The 21,781-nt window shown below is 40.1% G+C and overlaps 1 protein-coding gene across 3 annotated transcripts in view; it reads right to left on the bottom strand.

Moving 5' to 3' along the window:
• Nucleotides 1-21,781, bottom strand: part of LOC104607409 (Tetratricopeptide repeat (TPR)-like superfamily protein) — an 89,453-nt gene that overhangs the window by 13,683 nt on the left and 53,989 nt on the right. For 2 of the 3 annotated variants that reach the window (XM_019199453.2, XM_010273049.2), the window contains exons 12-16: nucleotides 5,494-5,591; nucleotides 5,364-5,409; nucleotides 3,691-3,818; nucleotides 1,826-1,934; nucleotides 937-999 (exon numbers count right to left, since the gene is read on the bottom strand). In XM_019199453.2, the coding sequence (XP_019054998.1) occupies nucleotides 937-999; nucleotides 1,826-1,934; nucleotides 3,691-3,818; nucleotides 5,364-5,409; nucleotides 5,494-5,591 (444 nt within the window). The remainder of the gene's footprint in view (nucleotides 1-936; nucleotides 1,000-1,825; nucleotides 1,935-3,690; nucleotides 3,819-5,363; nucleotides 5,410-5,493; nucleotides 5,592-21,781) is intronic. The other variant, XM_010273050.2, reaches the window with a different exon arrangement.

Below are 21,781 nucleotides of genomic sequence, written 5' to 3'. Positions count from 1 at the left end.
TACTATTACATATAATAAAAAAGTACTTATGTTATATAATAAAAATATATAATATATATTTGTTTCTTAAATTATTAATAAATATTAATTTACTATTAGGAAATACAGATTAGTTTATTAATTTATTAAATTATTACTAAATTAATAAAATATTAGTTTATGAAAGTACACTGAAAATAAGACATTTTGTGTACAGATCGGGCTTCAAGCTCGGGCTCGGGCTTTATATAAGGGCCAGGCTTGGGCTCAAGATCTAGGCCCGATGGTCGGGCCGGGCTCAGGCTCAGGCTCAGGCCTGCACATTTTCTGTTGATAAAGAGGCAAAGCCCAGTCCGACCCACGAACAGGTCTATTCATAATCAATAAAATTTACAATTGCTGATAAGAAAAATTGTTAAGGTAGATGATTGTTTGTTACTATACAAAATAAGAAATCAGCTTAGGACTTCGGGGTTTTTAACATGAAAAACTCATTGCCTAACCAGGTACCTAGGCATATAGGCACTCCCCGGCCACCTGGCTTCACCTTGGCATCTTGGAAACTAGGCTTCCTTGTTGAAATCAACTTAGAATTAGGGGTCATCAGCTCCACCTTGTACTCCTTGTATTCTTCCTTTCATTTTTTTTTTTTTTTTGATAATTGACATATAATTCTTCCTTTCAATTTTCCAATTCTACTTACCAGTAAAAAGGTCCTAGACATAAACAATTATATGGCTATCACTTCAACAAATTTGAGAAATTTATATGCTATCTGGCAATATTAATTCTGAAGAACTGGAAGAGATCATTCTAAATAAAATTCATTTCCAAATAAACTAAATTGCCTCTGCCTCAAGGCATGAACATAATATGTGTACCAGATCTGTGAAAAAATCACCAACGCCAAGTTATTAAATAACAGTCTTCACTGTTTAATACAGGAAAGAAGGATACTTTTGAAAAGGTGTAATTCAGTACAGAAAAGGTATTGAGCATCCTACTGGCCACAGTACATGCCTGAAACAAAAATATCAGAATAATTCAACATTGGAACAGTATTGACCATATGGTTGCTGGAAGGACAACCGTCAATGTAGATTCATAATGGTGAAAATAAAAATAGTTTCTTTCAAGGTTCAAAATATTGATACAGCCCAATATGCCGGTAGGGGCCTATCGGGCTGTATCGGCCCTCACTCCCCTCCCTTTTTTTGTGAACCTGATTCAGAGGGGTCGGCCTAAGGCCCTTCTACCCACTGAACCGGGTTAAACCCCGAAAAACCCCCTGTAGGGGCGCATCAGGAGGTTTCCTGTACGATACGTGTCGAAATTTTGATCCTTGGTTACTTTCTCAGTTGACACAAATATTAGAGTTTTATAATACTCAAGATACAAAGTGGCCATGAGGATACTTGCCATGCTTGGAAGCCGAAGGGAAATGATGTACTAAACTGAAATGAAATTGCCAGATCTTAGAAGAAAGGATGCAATCTATGTTAATTTAAAATAACATCTACAAGTCAGAAATGAAATGCAGATCTTAGAAGAAAGAATGCAATCTATGTTAATTTAAAATAGCACCTACAAGTCAGAGGTAGGGAAAGGAATATCTAGAGACAGACTACTACAGTCATTATTACATTGTAGCAGTGGACTATTTTTGTTATAAAATATAAACTTAAGATCAGGCTTCTGACAAGTGTGGAAATGGACCAAAGAATAGATCCCATGAAAAAAAATAGATATCTTGGATAAAAAGCACTCTAAAATAGTGAATTAAAGCAAAATAACCAAGAAACATCTCTTTCAGATATTAAATTGCTATTAGAAAATGAAAACAGACCAGTATGACCATTGCTGCATGCTCGTCCTTCCCAATTTTTCTAGGGTCTCCATTGTTTTGCATGTTGCTACCCTTCTGTTTTAGATTGTCCAAAGCTTGATTTGCTATCCTATTGTGCAAAGAGAATCTCAAGTGGTCACTTTGGAAGAATATCAAACTATAAGAAATCTGAAATTCTGAACATCGGAATGAAAATGTCATAAAAATTTACTCAAGTATAATAAAAATCCACCTGACCTCAAATTTCATAATACATTCTTACTGAAAATATTTTGGAATTAACTTTTTTGATCAGCTTCAAGATGAAAAAGTAAAATATATCTGATTTCTAGTAGCAAATACCTATTCTACCAAGAAAACATCTGAAGCAAACCGACCAAAACATTATCATCCCACAAACTAATCAAAACAAACAGATAGACCTCATCCACCAACTGGAAATAGGATGGCTTCCTAACAAACGAGTCTTTGCCACCTTTCCTCAGACAAGTTGGGTCCCAAAGCAAGGCCATCTTTTCAAACTACAAACTCCCTCAGTTTTATCTTGTTATATTTAAACAAATAATCTAGTTCAAAAGCCCATATGGGTCTTTAAAAATCAGAAGCCCACATGATTGGGCATATTTTGAAGCCCATGTAAGTCTTTAAAAATCAGAAGAGGGACTTAAATGGACCCAATTAAAAAGCCCATTTGTCTTTCTTAAATGAAAATTATGTGTGGCCTTAAAGTTGGGTGGCCACTTGTATTAATTTAATTGGCTGGGGTAGTTAGATACCTATCACCCTATCTATAAATGATCTCCAGTATGGAAAAGTCAAGCCTATTGGGCATTTAGAAGGCATAAATGAGAAGAGAGAGGCATAGAGAAGAAAGAAGGCAAGAAAGAACAGAAAAGAAGAACAGAGCGCTCCAATCCAATGGGTTCGGGTTTACAGGTAGAAATTGAGAAAAATCCTTTTAACTCTTCACATCCACCATATTACTATTATGATTTCCAGAAAAGAGCCTGTTTAGTGATTCGAGGTTTTCTCTTTTTTACTGTCTTTTCTCTAATTCAGCAAGCAGCTATTATACTCATCAACAACCTAGAAATGCTTCATCAAAGTAGTTCATTCAAAATCAATAAATGATTGGAACTGATCAGCTATTATACTCACCAACATTTTCCCATTTTAGCAATTTTCTTTTTTTTTTCATGCCAAACAATTTTTGTTTGATCTCAGATTTGGTCAATAAGTTATTATCAACTTACTGTACCAAATTTCATCCCCAAAACTACATATAAAGCCCTAATTTTTGGAATGTTGACAATTTCTCTCATGAAGGGAAAATATTTCATCCTTTTGCAGAAAACATGCCCAAATTACCTTCAAAATAAACCACTCCATACAATGCAATATTTTAAACATCTCTACAAAGTTTCATTAAAAAATCCCCATCCCTACATTTAATCTTTGACCCCAAATCTAACCCCTCCCAATCCTTTTCTTTAACCTAAAATCATTCCTAGACCTTACTAGCCATCATTACCTTCCTTGACTTGTCTTTATTCCATCCAGGTTCTATCTTAGTTTGTACTAGAGCAGTCAATCCTACAGCTTTTGGTATTAAGGCTATCTATAATACATGGTGAGATGGTAAAATGCTGGGGCCGACAATTGAGAGAACCTGAGTTGTTTTCTGAGAGCAGTCATGCACAGTCCACCCATCCCAATACCTTGCATAGCAAGAATGACCTTTACCTAATGACTGACTCTTACATAAACATAAATCACATAGTTTTGATATGGCCTTACAACAATCAACATTTCCTCATTAGACCTTATGACAAGCAATATCAATGTTGGGGGGGAGGGAGAAAAACCTTATCGAGTTGTTCAGTAAAACTTTTGCCTTATCAAGCTCAGCACTTGCTTTGGAAATATCCACCTTCCTTAGTTGGTTAGAATAGAGCATTGCTATTCTTGCCATATGAAGCATGTTGGCACCAATCTGCACTTGAACAAAGAAAGTAATGGATTTCTATTTACATTAAGTCAACAAAAGACAACTACGCAGTAGGAAGAGCATAAGATCCCTAAACCATAAAATAGAACTAAAGTTCAAGAGACAAGAAGTTTAGTTGTAACTGTGAATGCTTGGGTTAGCCAGTCTCACTGAAATATGAAACATGCCATCAAGTTCCCATAGAAAAATAATAGAAAGCATATAACATACAATTAATCAATAAAAACAACTTACAAGTAAGATGACATTGCTCTGTTAGCAACAATAAGAGATTTTTTCCCCAAAAGAAAAAGCCTAAAATCTTCCATAATATCCTAAGATTTGTGGCTTAATATCATAGCATAAGTAATGCTGTGGTAATTTCCAAGCATACTTATTGGCAACTGTGGCCTGAAGCTTGTGAATGCTATCTGATATTAAAGACAGTACTTAATCTACAAGCTTGAAGAAAGATTGTAAATGACAGTATATAAACAGTGCTTAGATAGTTCTCCTACAGAGAGAGCACAAAGCATGAACAGGGAACGTGGTTTTGCAACCTAATCAAACACCTGGGTTTTCTCCCTTCAAAACCAAACATTTTCCTCTTCTTTCTAGGCCCTCTATGCATAGAAACAAACAAACACGTGCACACACATATGCATACAAAGTTTCATTTTTCAACAAGCCAAAACAGGAAGTTTCTCATTGAAGCATGTTGGGTTGAGAATGGATTTGACGTTTACAGCAGTAAGAAAAAAAAACTAGGAGGGATTAAAACAGTCTTGAAAGCTGCAAGAACATGTTCAGTAGTAGAGTGGAGAAGGGGATAAGATAGAAGAAGAGATTTCGAAGAAGAAAGCACTCCCAATCATGAATTTCAATGTCAGATCCCACTAATTTTTTATCAATAACAGAACCATTTTATTAAAGATAATAAAGATGAAACAAGTAATTTCTTGATTACATGGCTCTAGAATTTTCAGAGTTTCCATCATGGAAATATTCACTGATATCCTAGGGAGATCAACTACCATGGTTGTTAAACATTATAACATACTACCATTGATCTCTAAATATTGGTGCAATGTTCCACCAAATACTAGATTGTCTACTCAAAGATTCTTCTACCCGAGCCCTTGAAGAAACTCAAGAAATTGCTTTTGGGTGGGAGGACCTCATAATAATTTTAGTGTCCAAATCAGAAAGACCATTTGACCTACATGAGTAAAGATTTGAAATCTCCCTTAAGAGACCCGTGAACCATCAAATATTCTGAAAGGAATTTTCACATTGCCAGAAACTTCCCAGTGGATGAAGATGTTCATCTTCCCATTTTCTGTATACAGAAAACACTTGATTGGGATAAACAAGAGGGACAAATTTCATACTATGAAGATACATATAGTTGAACGGAGCCATACATTGAAGAAAATGCTTTACTACTACTCTTGGATAATCCAAAAGAAAAAATTAATGAAACAGAAGAATAATAAAATCTTGAATAAACATATCTGAAAGAACTACTTCATTACTTATAAAACCAAATACCTGAATATGATTCTCGGGAAGTACGGATTTTCTGGCATCAAGACATCTGCAATTGCAAATGGGTAAGCATAAGTTTCATTATGTAATCATGAACGACAACAATGTACTGGTACATTGATGATAGATTCACCGTTCTAGAAGCTCCTGTGCTTCTATTAGGCTTCCAACAGATTGTAGGGTCAAGGCCAGGCTTTCTGCTGCAATAATAGTGTCCAATGAATTCCATCCCTAGGAGAATAAAGGTAAGATGTCAATCAACTTAGTGCATTCTATTACTAATGCTAGCTCACAAGTCATAACAATCATTCCAAATAGAGCTCATCAAAACGAGAAGCCAAGTAAATCATAATATATAATCAAAACAAAAGAACGATTTTTTTTATCAGTTTCTTTTGAAGAAAGGTAATGTATTGCATTCAAAAAGAAAATATACACCCCCACACGGCCGCACCTACACAGTAAGAAGCTGTGCAAATACTATCTCCACCTGAACAAAAAGTATTGCTCAAATCATTACAAAATAACAAAATAGTATTCAAAAAGGAGCTGTATGGTACAAAAAGTATTGAGTCTTTTCCCAACCAATTCAGTCAGTGGAAACATCCTCTGGGCTTCTGGCATTCTGGCAAGGTGGATAGAAAACTATATGTCACAGGCCAACATTTATATCCTTTTTATTTCTTACTGGGCCTGATATTGTTTCGTTATTATGTGTGACTAGTGGGCAATTAGCATATTTTGTTATTAGACCCATGGACAACATTCTTATTTGTTTCATTGCCGCTGCCCTATTAAGGGCATATGTGCAAATTACCCTTTAATTGATAATTAATATAAAAGATTGTCAGGACCCCTTCAATCCCCACCCTTTGGACTGTTTCTTTCAAACTTTCTCTTCTCTTTTCTCCCTCACTTCTTCCTTCTTGCTTCTTGCTGCAATCTACTATTGTTTTCAGATTTCCTACACAATTTTTATTTGTTTTTGAATAACAGTGTTGTATTTTATTAATGAGATATAATAGAAAGCACAACTAATAGAAAACCCATTTAACAAAGAGTATAACAAATAGAGAACCCATATAGGAAGGCTAACCTTGTCTAACCTCCATACAAGGAGAGCGTGTCAACCCTTAACCAATTTGACACCAATACAATTGATCCCTTGTTACACCTTTCTGTGCTAATTCATCTTCCAATCCATTTGCAGCTCGTGGGGCCCGTTTTTACTTTTAATTAGAGCTCCTCTGTTGGTCTTTGTAGCTCCTCTTACATCACATCTGTAGTTCCATGCTATTTCTTGACTGCCACTTAGCCACCCAATAACTATTTTTGATTCTCCTTTTTTTTTTCTGAAACAGTAAGGTAATTTTATTGAAAAATATTGAAGATACAATCAGAAACCTGTCTAGAAAGAGACAAGACAGAGATCAATATCAATTACAGGCACCAAATAGACTGAGACCTCAGCAACTGGAATACATTCAAATGTTTGAATTCTGGGTTGACAGAAATCCAGGAGAGCAATTTACTGACTGCACACTGCACTATTTTTGAATCTCCTTCAACTTCAATCCTTTCATGTTCGGTGCTTTTGCCCTTCTTAAAACTGTGAGTGCTCCATGTACCTCTCCTCGAGTTGAATTACCTATTCCTAGAATTCCTGAATAGAACACTAGGATGCTACCAACTCCATTTCTGAAAAGGCCATCTATACCTGAGGACCTGGATTACCCAAGCTGAAGCAAACAATTTTCAATGTTTTTTTCTTGCTGAAACCATTCTACTTGGTATCAGAGCCAAGTTTTCCGCCAAGAGACTTATTCTCATGCAATCTTAGCCCAGCTAGCTGCATGAAATAGAGGAAGTTCTGTAAGAATCAACTCATTTGGCCTGGTTTTGATGTCTTCTTGGAGAGATAGAGGTTGCTTTCCAAGTAGAGAGTGTTATCTGGAAAAGTGTGTCACCCTTATATGAAGGCAATATCAACAATTAGAATATGTTTTCACCAAGGGAGTTTCTCAGCTGAAGCTACAGACTACATTTAGCATGTTTAGAATACTAGACAGTTATTCCCAACATGGGGGGAGAGTTGACAGGCCAACATTTATATCCTTTTTATTTCTTATTGGGCTGATATTGTTTCATTATTACATGTCATTAGTGGGATGTTAGCATGTATTGTTATTGGCCCAAAGGGACAATGTTATTATTTGTTTAATTGCTGCCACCCTATTAAGGACATATATGTAAATTACCTTTTAATTGATGATAAGGTTGTGGGGACTTTCTCAATTCCCACGACTTGGATTGATTTTTTCAAATTGCCTCTTCTCTTTTCTCCCTCTCTTCGTCCTTCTCTCTTCTTACTGCAACCCACTGTTGGTCGCAGATTTCCTATACATTTTTTTTCTTGCTGAAACTAATCTACTCTGCATAGACACTATGCTACACTCCCCACCCCCAAGAGTTCAAAAGAAATCCATAACATAAGGGAAAAATCTAAAAGAAAACTTATTAAGGTCCCTCCACCCAGTAATTAAAGTTAAAAGTTCCCATAATTTAAGAAGCTTCAATTAACAGCAATTTCTAAACAGGACTATTCCACTAAAAGCTCAGAGTCAGCAATTTCTTGGAAAGGCCCTAAACCTGTTTATGCAATATTAGACTAACCAAACCTATTAAGCTTGGAGTTTTTCAGGCTACAGGCTAGGCCTGAGCCTAGAAAGTTAGACCTAACCTCTGCTCGGTCTGGGTTTGGCATCAGGCCTCAGATAGCCCAAGCCCGCCAAGTCACCAACCCAATCTGAGCCACCCAGCTTTTCTAATCATCAACATCGTCATCATCTAAGCCTCATTACATCAATATGGAGTCAGCTACATGAATCCTGATTCAGTATCCCATTCTATTTAATGTCATATACTTGTTAAATTATTAGTCTACCCCTACCCCTTCTAGTCCCTTCAATTTACAACAGATCACTTTTTCTTATGGGTGCTGTCAAAGGTCTTCTATGCATGTGACCAAACCATCTTAGTATACTTCTTCTCATTTTATTACCTATTGGAGCTACTCCTAGGTTCCTTCAAATGACTTCATTTCTGACCCTGTCCTTTCTAGTTTTTCCATGCATCCATCTTAGTATACACATTTCTGCCATGCTCATGGAGTTATAACAATGAGCTGTGTAAAGAGACTGGGCCGAATGGGCCCTAACAGCCTCTCATGTGATATCCTATATTTTATCTTTTATTTTATGTTGAAGGGCCTTACTTAATGGGCCTGTTATTTGTTCTTATTTTATTTTCCTTATGTAACTGCCAAGCTGGCCGCCCACATAAGGGTATACTTGTCATCATCAATTTTTTAGAGATTAATAAAAAATAGGGTTAGAGGAGAAGGGTGATTAATTCGACTTCTTCTTCTCTTACCTCTTCTCTTCGCCATCTTCCTCTCTTATACAGTTATTCAGATCTGTTCTATACTACTAATCACTAAATTTAATCTTGATATTAGAGGACTGATTTACATCTTGATATTAGAGGACTGATTTACATCTTGGTATCAGAGCGGGTTCAGTTCCTCTTTCTTCTTTTTTCTTTGTTCCTGTACACTCTAAAATCAAGAGTGTATGGAGAGATAGGTTCTCTATAGTATAGAGAATCACTTGCCTAGTTGGCAGAAGGGTTTGGAGAGTTTAGTTCTGGCCAGATTTTGCCAATAAGTGATGCTGTTTTGCTGCTGCCCAAACCCTAGCCGACTAGAGATTTTCGAGTTACCAAGAAAGGTGAAGCTTGGGTGTGGCGCTCTATGCTTGGAAGGTGTCTTGTGACTGGTAAAGGAGGGCGGTTCAGGTTTGAAAGAGTTTGGGTTACTCTGGTAGGTGCGGCAGTGTCTTCTCTCTCCCGCCCATCTGCTGGACGGAGCAAAACCCTAGTTTTTCAAGCACCCAAGTTCTGGTTTGACTTCAAGTAAGTTTACATTGTCAAAATTTTCTGTTCTTTGATTTCCGTTTGATTAATGGAGACATACGGAAGTGAGTTCAAACAGGTGCAGTTTCTGGACCTGCTCCAGTAGATTTCGTTTTGATGGGTGTTACCACAATTAAGCTAGACGGGACGAACTATCTTGCTTGGGCACAGTCTATAAAAATCTATGTTTGTAGTAGAGGAAAACTCGGGTATCTCACAGGCAGCAAGGTGAAACCCGAAGAGACAGACCCTGAATTTGAAAGATGGATGCAAGAGAACTATACTGTTATAGGATGGTTAGTCAACTCTATGCAACCTCATATAAGCCAGCACTATCTCTGGATGTCTTCGGCTATGGAGATATGGGACAGTGTAAATGAGACCTATTCACAGAAACTGAATGTAGCCAGAGCATACAAATTGAAAAGTGATGTGAAGAACCTGAGACAGGGGGAGAAGAGTGTGGCAATCTACTACTCTATACTGAAGTCCCTATGGAAGGAAATTGATGTTATGAAGACAGTGGTATGGGAGAGTAAAAAGGATGCTAAAATGTATAGAAAGCTAGTGAAGAGAAATAGGGTGTTTGAGTTTCTCACTGGACTCAACCCTGAGTTTGATATTATCAGACAAAACATTTTGGCCAGGGATGAGGTTACTCTTTCACAGGCATATGCTATGATAAGTAGTGAGGAGAGTATGCGCCAGGTGCAGTTGCAGAGTCCATCTACAGAACATTTTGCACATGCGGGAATGAAACTGAAGGGCCCTACTGAGAAAAGAGAGCAGTTATGTGAATATTGCAAGAAACCACGGCATACAAAGGACACCTGCTGGAAGCTTCATCCTGAACTTCTTCCTGATAGGTTTAAGAACAATAATAACCCTAAAAAGGGCAGTCAGGTGGGAAAATCCAAGACTGCTAATGCTGCTACAATGCCTGAGGGGGGAAGTAAGGAAAGCGAAGAAAAATCAACTATTGAGTAGTTGGCTGCAATGAAGCTGGATTTTGAGAAGTATGGGAGGCTCCTAAATCACCTGGAAGCTACGGTTTCTTCAACTCACCCTTCCAACAGTACATCATCTTCATCGGCTTTTGCTCACTCAGGTACTCGTGCTTCTGCGAATCATGCTTCAGCTTCAGGTAATCATAAAATCCCTTGGATTATTGATTCCGGTGCATCAGACCATATGACCAGCCTATCTAACCTGTTTTGCTCATATCACCTTCTCTTTGGGAAAGAGAAAATATCCCTTGCCGATGGGTCCCTTGCCCCCATCTCTGGTAAAGGTGATATAAAGACCTCTGACACCCTGTTCTTATCTTCTGTTCTTCATGTCCCTAAGCTTAACACAAACCTCTTATCTGTTAGTAGCTTAACAAAGTCAATGAATTGCAGCATAACTTTCTTTCCCACTCATTGTGTTTTTCAGGACCTGCAGTCTCAGAGGATGATTGGGAGTGGCCATGAGGCGAACGGAATATACTTGTTGGACACACCAGATCAAGCTTTGGGACCACCTCATGGAGTTGCCTTAGAGTTAGTCGTGTCAGAGTCTGTTAACAAAATTTTATTATGTCATTTTCGGTTTGGTCACTTGTCCTTTTCTGCTTTGAGTCATCTGTTCCCATATATGTTTAAAGGAGTGTCTTTATCGAGTCTTCATTGTGAATCATGTGAGCTGGCAAAGCATTGTAGACATTCCTATTCAATTAGTAATAAAAGATCATTTTCTCCTTTCCATATTGTTCACTCTGATGTGTGGGGGCCATATCACATGCCAACCATGGGGGGTTACAAGTACTTTATCCTTTTTATTGATGATTATTCACGTTACACTTGGATTTATCTCATGAAATCCAGGGATGAAGTACCGACTATTGTGAAAAATTTTCATGAACTCATCATCACCCAGTTTAATACCCGTATCAAAATATTCCGCTCTGACAATTCTATGGAATATTTTGAAAGAACCCTCTCCACCTATCTTGAAACTTCTGGAGTTATTCATCAAAGTTCTTGTTCCTACACTCCACAACAAAACGAGGTGGTGGAAAGAAAGAACAGGCATGTGGTTGAGGTTGCCAGATCCCTCTTATTTGCATCCCATGTTCCTATAAAGTTTTGGGGAGATGTTGTTCTTACTGCTACCTTTCTGATCAACCGTATGCCCTCCCGGGTCCTTGGCTTTAAAACTCCTTTTAGTCTTCTCTTCCCGGATGAGGATCTCTTTTCTCTTCCTCTCCGTGTGTTTGGGTGTACTTGCTATGTGCACATTCATAGTCACCAAAGGCACAAGTTTGAACCTAAGGCTCATAAGTGCGTGTTTCTGGGATATGCTTCCACACAGAAGGGTTATTGCTGTTTTGATTCAGTACGTGGCACCCGCTTTGTATCTCGGGATGTCACCTTTGCAGAGTTGACTCCCTTCTTTAGTATTCCTCCTAAGGGGGAGAAATCTGATGAGTACTTTGCTATGTCTCCAGTTGTTCCTCTTCCCATTCCTTGTGAGTCCGATCATGGGGTGTCCACCTCTTCCACTAGACCTACCCCTGATGTCCCTGCTCCCCCTCCTGCTTCTGCTCCTACTCTCCAAAGGTGGTACCAAAGGCAGAGATTCAGACATGTGCAGGTTGTTTCCACTCCTTCAGAAGAGCATCTTGCCACTCCCATCATTCCTGAGGAAACAGGTCAGCCCTCTACTGACCCATCTCTGACTGTTCCAGACCTTGATACCCAGGTCTTACAGCCTTCTCTCCCCTTCCTACTACTCTTTTCTTGCCTCTGTTTCTTCCCATGTGATACCCAGGTCTGTACCGGAAGCTTTATCTCAAGCTGAATGGAGGGATGCTATGATGACCGAACTTGATGCACTGCATAAGAATCATACCTGGGATATTGTGGACTTGCTAGAAGGGAAGGAACCAGTGGGTTGTAAATGGGTGTTTACTATTAAATATCACTCTAATGGCTCTGTTGAGAGGTTTAAGGCTCGGTTGGTTGCCAAGGGTTACACCCAAATGTATGGCATTGACTATCTGGAGACATTTGCTCCTGTAGCTACGATGACTTCAGTCAGAGTTTTACTTTCTCTAGCAGCTACTTTTGACTGGCCCCTACACCAGTTTGATGTTAAGAATGCCTTCTTGAATGGAGAACTGCATGAAGAGGTCTATATGTCTCTACCTCCAAGAGTGTATGGGAAAGAAATGAAAGGCAAGGTGTGTAAACTACACAAATCCCTTTATGGTCTCAAACAATCTCCTCGGGCTTGGTTTGAGAGATTTCGGGCTGCTCTTGTCTCCTTTGACTACATTCAAACACAATCTGATCATACACTGTTCTTGAAGAGAAATGACTCTCTGGTGACCTTCTTGATTGTTTATGTTGATGATATTGTGGTCACGGGTAATGACATTGAAGAGGCCAGTAAACTAAAAGCATTTCTCAACTCTGCATTTGAAATTAAAGATTTGGGAGATCTTCGGTATTTCTTGGGCATTGAAGTTGCTTGATCTAAGGATGGTATATTCATATCTCAGCGCAAATATGTCCTTGATCTTCTTGCTGAAACTGGTAAACTTGGAGCTAAACCCATCTCCACTCCCATTGATCATAATCATAAGCTTTCTGCCACAGATGGTGCACCTTTGTCTGATAAGGGAGTGTTTCAGAGACTGCTTGGGAAGTTATTATACCTTTGCATGAATCGGCCAGATATTTCCTATGCAGTAAGTGTTCTCAGTCAGTTTATGCATTCTCCCAGAGATACTCATCTAGCTGCTGCAAAAAGGGTTCTGTGCTACTTGAAAGGTACTCCAGGGAAAGGTATTCTATTTGCTAAGCATGGTCACATGAAGCTGGAAGCCTTTACTGATGCAGATTGGGCAGGATGTATTGATGACAGAAGGTCCACCTCTGGTTATTGTGCTCTGGTTGCTGGGAATATTGTGTCTTGGAGGAGTAAGAAACAATCAGTAGTTGCTAGATCCTCAGCTGAAGCAGAATACAGGGAAATGACTCATGGTGTGTCCGAATTACTATGGTTATGATCCCTTCTAGAGGAATTGGGGGTGGACTACGAGAAACCAATGATGCTCTATTGTGACAACCAAGCTGCTATCAACATTGCACATAATCCTGTTCAGCATGACAGAACTAAGCACATTGAGGTTGATAGGCATTTCATAAGGGAAAGAGTCTCTTCAGGAGAAGTTTAATTACCATTTATCACATCAGAAGAGCAACTGGCTGATATCTTGACCAAGGGAGTTCCCAGGGGGAAATTGACACACTATATAAGCAAGCTGGGCATGATTGACATCTATGCTCAACTTGAGGAGTGTAAAGAGATTGGGCCGAATGGGCCCTAACAGCCTCTCATGTGATATCCTTTGTTTTATCTTTTATTTTATGTTGATGGGCCTTACTTAATGGGCCTGTTATTTGTTCTTATTTTATTTTCCTTATGTAACTGCCAAGCTGGCCGCCCACTTAAGGGTATACTCGTCATCATCAATCTTTTAGAGATTAATAAAAAATAGGGTTAGAGGAGAAGGGTGATTAATTCGACTTCTTCTTCTCTTACCTCTTCTCTTCGCCATCTTCCTCTCTTATACAATTATTCAGATCTGTTCTATACTGCTAATCACTAAATTTAATCTTGATATTAGAGGACTGATTTACATCTTGGTATCAGAGCGGGTTCAGTTCCTCTTTCTTCTTTTTTCTTTGTTCCTGTACACTCTAAAATCAAGAGAGTGTATGGAGAGATAGGTTCTCTATAGTATAGAGAATCACTTGCCTAGTTGGCAGAAGGGTTTGGAGAGTTTAGTTCTGGCCAGATTTTGCCAATAAGTGATGCTGTTTTGCTGCTGCCCAAAACCCTAGCCAACTATTGTGTAGATCAATGTTTGGTTCCCACGCCATACAAGGAAGCCCAACTGGGCAATAGTTTGGAAGGCCAAGTGAACACATAACCTTAATGGGCCTAAAGCCCATTTCGAACTGGGCTGATTTGATCAGTTAAATAAGGGGCGAATTCTAAGATTGGATCAGCTGATAGGATTGGGCCTTGACCCTATCCACTCAGAGAGTCCAAGATCTAAATAAGATTTAGATCTAGAAGCCTCCTAATAGGATTAGGAGAGGGTTGATCTAATCTGCAGATAAGATAAGGGTTTTCCCTTATCACTTAAAGGGAATTCTAATCCAAATATGATTTGGATCAGCAACTCCTAATGGGATTAGGAGCTGATCCCTTTAAGCCTATAAAAGGAAGAGGGAGCGGCAGCCTTTAGAGGAGATCTTTTCATATTCTCTTCAGAGCTGAAATCATAGAAGGAAGAATTCAGCAACCCTGCGAAATTCTTTCTTGTCGCCTCCTTCCTGCAGCCGCCATACCTCCAGTTCAGTGGGAGAAACCAAGATTGGATCTTGATATCAGTTTCTTTTGAAGGGACTGATAGGAAGTTGTGCTCACGTGCCGTCCTGCTGATTCTTGCGAAGGATTAGATTCTTGGGAAGAACACTGCTGATTGTACTCCATCCTGCACTGCGCTATTTTCAGTGGGAGCAGTCTTTGGACCCTTCCTTGGGCGTGAACACCTCCATTAGGAGATACTACTTCTCTGTATCAGGTATATCCCTCTCCTACTGTTTTTTGTTCAGATCTGGTTTGGTTCTTGGTTCAAGATTGATCCTTGAAAAATATGATTTTTCTAAAATAGGGAATTTGATTCCCAGTGGAGATGGGAGAAATTTTTGAAATTCACTCATTCTATTCCGCAAGATCCGGGCGTCCATAGGATGGATATCCCATCCCTTCAGTGGTATCAGAGCCATGATTCAAATCTTGAACCAATTCAGTTCAGATCTGAACCTGCGCAAATGGGCAGAAGGCGTTCTACCCGATTTGCGCAGATATGGGTTTTTGGGAAATTGTTCCCAAAAATATGGCGAATAATCTGAAATTAAATTTTATATAAATCTGATTTTTATTAAGAATTATTCTTTATGATTTTCTTGATTTATGGGTTGTTTGTACAAGAGGAGATCGAAATCTTGATTGGCGCAGGGAACCTGCAATTTTGCAGTTTCTGGATTATTTTATTACATTTGGTCTGTAAAATATATATTTTTTTTATTTTTAGACTGAATGTATAGGTATTCGATCTAATGTAATATTAATAGAAATTAGGATTTCTATTTAATTTATTTTGGATCGAAGATGGCGGCGCAAGGAAGGAGATTTCGCAGATGGGAGAATCGCTATCTGCGATTTGCAGTTTATGAAACTGCAAATTGTGATCTAACCTCTGTTTTGAAGGATGGATTGTGCGAACAACCCTATCTGACTGATTCTTGATTTTCTTTTATCAGTAAATAATTTCAGATTATTTTCTTGAATTAAAGATTTAATTAAAAATCAAACCCTAGACCCATTCAAACCAAGATTGGTTCAAATTGTTTGGACCAAATCTAGGGTTCGATCAAGGCTGAATGTCGGCCCTATTTTTCCCATAATGGGCCTGAGGATTGATAGTTAATTGAATGCTTAATTTGGCCAAACCTGTAAAGGCCCAGTTTTAAGTTGTTAAAACTGCTAAAAGCCCACTTCGCAGATAAAGCTATATGGGCCGAACTGATCAACCCTAATTCGACCCATATACCTAGATAATATTAATGGTTAATATTATGGATTAAAATGGGCTTTATTTATGGGCTTTACAGATAATTAATTGATTGGATCAATTCTTCCCTGCATGTGATGTATGGATGTGTGATGTGCTACATTCATGGGCCATAAGTACTTGGCCCATGCTGATACGTTAGTGGCTCTTGCGCACACCATGGCTGAATGCACATCATTGCCATGGTGTCCCTTATGGTCATTGGATGACCTCCCTGTGTGGCAGGCCCCACACCCCTGAAAAGGGCACGTGCGGAACCCTAGCCGATTTAGGCCCACCAAAATCTGGCTTTGTGAAAGTCAGTGGGAGCCACTCTGGTTTGACCTAAATTAAACTAGGGCGTAATTCTTCCGTTCCCTCCAGCAAATATGAGTGCATGTGATTGGGAGATTCATGTAATGAACTCTCTAAAGGCCTTCCATCATTAGCATGAGGATGAGTCCTTCAGTAATGAGGAAATGCACTAGAAAATGGGCTCTCCATTTGCTGTTGGGCTTGTCTTAGTGTTTCATAAAATGATAGGGGCGTCATAGACCGATGTGGGAGGGGCTTCACCAGAAAATGGGAACTCTCTCACGGCACCTTAGCGTTCACAAATATGATGGGTGAGCACTCACTGGACAGAACGGTTTACCTGAAAACAGCTCTGAACCTTGTCTGACAGAGGCCAAAGGGAAAGCTCATATGATGAGTGGATATGATCCTTCACAAAAAGGTGGTGGGGTTTTGCAGCTGAAACAGTTGGCTCCATGCACCCTATGTGGTTTCCCACATTTCCAGAGACAAGTCGTTGTCTCCGTCACTAAGAAAGGAGGGAAATCTCAGAGATGAATAAATGGGAATGAAACATAGATTAAAAGTCATATCTATGTAATGAACATGAATCAAATTAGGTTGTGGACTAATGTTTGTTGTTTTATCAGAAAATGGCAAACGGACAATTTGCAAAGTTTCTTGACGACAACAAGCTTAAGGGCCCAAACTATGCCGATTGGTACCGTAACCTCATGCTGGTCTTAACCTCTGAAAAATTGGATAAGGTAGTTAAGAATCCTGCCCCGGAACGTCCGGGTGATAGGGCTTCTGAGGCCCGAAGGAGGGACTTAAAAGATTGGGAGGATAAAAACTCCCTAGCCCGTTGTTATGTCATTGCCTCACTAGACAACTCAATACAGAGGCAATTCGATCAGATCGTACTTGCCAATGACATATTGGACAGTCTAAAGACAATGTACGAAGAGCATAATCGTTCTACTCGACAGAAAGTCTTGAAACTGTTCATGACTGCGCAGATGTCCAAAGGGCAGAAGGTTCACGACCATTGTCTTCGGATGATGGGATATATTAACGAGCTGGAAGCCCTTGAATCCGGGCTAGATCTTGGCACACAAGTGGATGCCATCCTGAATTCTTTGCCCTCTTCCTTCAACCCGTTCATAATGAATTATAATATGAACAAGCTGAACGTCAGCGTCCAGGAACTCAGCAATATGTTGTAGAGGGCCGAGGACTTAATCAAGAAGGATGAGCCTATAGTTATGCTTGTTGAACCTAACAAAACAGGCAAGAGAAAGAGGAAGGCAAAGAAGCCTCAGAAGAAAGCTGCCAAACCCAAGAAGCAGAAGAAAGATAGGGCATCGGATGCTTATCACTTCTGCAAACAGACTGGCCACTGGAAGAGGAACTGTCCTCAGTACCTGGAATCCAAGAAAGGTAATTTTGAATCTTGTGTCATAGAAACCAATTTATTGGTGGCTTCTGCGTCCTGGTGTATTGACTCCGGGGCTTCAACTCATGCGTGTAACTCATTGCAGGGGTTCAAGGTAAGCAGAAGGCTGAATGATGGAAAAGTGATGCTCTACTTGGGGACTTCTGCAAGCGTTGCAGCTACGACAATAGGCACCGTAGAATTAAAATTTAGAGAAGGATCTATTGTACTTAAAGATTGTCTCTTTTGTACAAAATTTAAGAAGAAATTTGATTTTTGTCTCTCAACTGTGTACGGATGGATATTCTTTCTTTTTCAGTAATACGATTACTATTAAAAGAAACAATAAATTCATCGCATACGGGGAACTGGAGAATGGTCTCTATGTTCTACATCCTTCTCTAGAAACTAGCATAGCCGAAACTACGTCGGCTGATAACCCCAAGAAAAGAGTGCGTGATACAGTTAATCCCACGTGCCTGTGACATTACCGACTTTGCCATATCGGTATTGACCGAATCACAAGACTGGTAAAGGATGGTCCTTTGGATTTTCTAACTGTAGAAGATCTTCCCACTTGTGAGCCTTGCCTTCAAGGTAAGATGACAAAGAGGCCATTTAACGGTAAGCCTGAAAGATATACAGGCACACTTGACCTTATACATACTGATGTATGTGGTCCCCTGAGTGTTAGGACCCGTAACCAGCACGTGTATTTCATTACATTCACCAATGATTATTCTCGGTATGGTTACGTGTACCTAAAGAGACATAAGTCCGAATCCTTTGAAAAGTTCAAATAGTTCAGACAAGAGGTCGAGAAACAGTTAGGGAGAGAAATTAAGTCCCTTCGATCGGATCGAAGTGGCGAGCATCTCTCTGACGAATTCAAGGACTACTTGAAGGTCAATGGGATAGTATCACAGTTAGCTCCTCCTGCTACACCACAGCTTAACGGTGTTTCAGAGAGGAGGAATAGGACCTTATTTGATATGGTCCAGTCACTTCTCGTCCATTCAGAGTTACCCACATCCTTTTGGGGATACGCATTGGAGACTGTGATATATGTGCTGAACCGGGTTCCAACCAAATCAGTTCCGAAGACTCCCTATGAGCATTGGATCGGAAAGAAACCAAGTGTACGACACTTGAAGATTTGGGGTTGTCCGGCACACGTTAAAAGAACGAGTCCGGACAAGTTGGAATCCAAGACCAGCCGTTGCCTATTCGTAGGCTACCCAAAAGGCTCTGTAGGTTACCTATTCTATGACCCAAGTGAACAGAAAGTGTTCTGCAGTCAGAATGCACAATTCTTGGAGAATGATTACATTCTGGACAATCATCAGAAAATTGTTCTTGATGAGGAGAGCTCAGATGTAGTGGGAGGTGTCCCACAAGTTCCAGGTAGTGACCAACTTAAAAGATCTACCCGGGTATTCAGGCCATCAGTCTGTTTAGGTTATGATTAGGATAGTTACCTGGTGGAAACCTTGACTAGTGAGGAGGATCCCGTGACTTATGCAGAAGCTATGTTGGACATAGACTCCCTTAAGTGGGTAGATGCCATGAGAGCTGAGATGGACTCAATGGAGACTAACGGAGTCTGGACTCTGGTAGATCCGCCCTCCGGGGTAAAAGCAATTGGTTGCAAATGGATCTACAAGAGGAAGAAGGGCCCCGATGGCAGGGTTGAGACCTACAAAGCTCGTCTGGTGGCAAAAGGGTATACTTAGAAAGAGGGCATCGATTATGAGGAAACCTTCTTGCCTGTGGCCATGCTTAAATCCATTAGGATCCTGTTAGCTGTAGCAGCATATCATGACTATGAGATTTGGAAAATGGATGTCAAAACTGCGTTCCTGAATGGAGATCTTACTGATGCAGCAACCGCAAGGTTTCATAGCTGTGGGTCAGGAACACATGGTATGTAAACTAAATAGATCCATATATGGACTTAAGCAAGCTTCTAGGAGTTGGAACATCCGGTTTGACTCTACTGTCAAAAAGTTTGACTTTGAGCAGAATCCGAATGAGCCCTGTGTTTATAGGAAGTCCAGTGGGGATAAGGTTACATTTCTGGTTCTGTATGTAGATGATATTCTACTCATTGGGAATGATGTAGGAATGTTGACTACGGTGAAAGTATGGCTGTCACAGCAATTCTCCATGAAAGATCTTGGAGAAGCCTCCTATATATTGGGTCTTTGACTCTATAGAGATAGATCGAAGCGGATAATAGGATTATCCCAATCTGCTTACATTGACAAAAATAATCAAGAGATACAGCATGAAGAACTCCAAGAAAGGAAATGTTCCTTTCAGGCACGGAGTCACTCTCTCCAAGAAGATGTCTCCAAAGACCTCTGAGGAGATTGAGGGCATGAAGGACGTTCCCTATGCCTCAGCCGTAGGGAGCATCATGTATGCCATGTTGTGCACTCGTCCTGACATTGCTCAGGCAGTGAGTGTGGTAAGCAGATTTCAGGCCAACCCAGGGCAGGAGCACTGGACTGTTGTGAAATGCATACTTAAGTACCTTCAAAAGACAAAAGAGTTGTCTGGTATTCGATGGTAGTTCACTACAGATCCAGGGGTATACTGATGCCGATTTCCAGTCGGATCCAAATGATAGAAAGTCTACATATGGGTATGTTTTCACGATAGGATCGTGTGCTGTTTGCTGGAAAAGCAGCTAACAGGGGTCCACGGCAAACTCCACAACCGAAGCCGAATACATTGCCGCAAGTGAAGCTGCCAATGAAGCCGTGTGGATGAAGAAGTTCGTTCACGAATTGGGAGTAGTTCCATCCAGCACATCGCCCATCCCGTTGTTGTGCGACAACAATGGAACGATTGCTCAGGCTAAGGAGCCACGAGCCCACTCAAAGTCAAAGCACATCGAGAGGAAGTACCACGTACTCCGGGAGATTGTTGGTAGAGCGGACGTCCTGATTCAGAAGGTAGCATCAGCGGAGAATGTAGCAGACCCATTGACTAAGCCACTGACACAGAAAGTGTTTGAGAAACACGTCGAAAGTATGGGACTCCGGCTTATACCAGATTGGACCTAAGTGCAAGTGGGAGTTGTTAGACAGTTGTATGCCCTTAGCTTCAATCAGAATGATGTACCTTATGAATTTATTGTAAATGAATAAAGTACATATTTGATTCATGTTCCTATGGTGTGTTTCTGTGTAATACCCTTAAACTGGACACTTATGAGACTCGTGTTAGTTTAAAATGTTCACAGCCATTGGGTAAGTCTGGGGAGATTTATCCTGCCAAGGCTGACACTGGTGTGTTGCCAAATGTTGGGGTGGCCTGTCTCAGCCACCAAGGTGAGACCCAAGGCACATGCAGTGTAGGATTAATAGAACCTTTGAATCGGACCAGATTTTCAGTATTGCCCTGGACCTTGGAGATTGATGGGCAAAACTGGAAAGTTACACCTAACCCCTAGACTCGATTATGATACTACACTAGGTGTCGGATTGGGCTGTCTTTGATATGCCAATCAGTGAGATCCTTAGCGGGGGTCAAAACCTGGGTATGTTGGGACAGTTCGAGAATTCATCTGAGTGGGTGATCATAGTGACAGGATCAGCCCCTTTGTCGGACAAAGGTAATGATCGGGGAAGCACTCTCTATGATGGAAACAAAACTGTCGGCAGTTGATTTCAATCGTTGAAATTTGTTTTGCAAAATATATACAGATATAAATATATATATATATATATATATATATATATGTTATGGTTTCAAAATGTTTGCAAAAGGTTTTAATTCCCGGGATCCACGTGAGCAGAGAGTGCAACACTGTTCCTTGCAGCCGAGGGAGAGGTCCTCTCTTGTCAGGCAATGTTTGATCATTATGGGCTGAGAGGTTAAGTGTAAGACCATTGAGGGTAATACCTAATGGGCTAATCTTGCATCTGCCCACAGTCTCTAGATGTTACAAGGTGGCTTGGCCCAGGGACCACTTAGGGTAAGTGTTGGGTCCATAGAGCCCATGTGATGGGTTTCAGGGGGTGCACTGTCCATAACAGT

The sequence above is a fragment of the Nelumbo nucifera genome, chromosome 4 (genome assembly GCF_055504915.1).
Source record: "Nelumbo nucifera cultivar China Antique chromosome 4, China Antique-T2T, whole genome shotgun sequence".
Classification (NCBI taxonomy): Eukaryota; Viridiplantae; Streptophyta; class Magnoliopsida; order Proteales; family Nelumbonaceae; genus Nelumbo; species Nelumbo nucifera.
The sequence above is the reverse complement of the archived record's forward strand: the minus strand, read 5'-3'. Positions and strand labels throughout refer to the sequence as shown.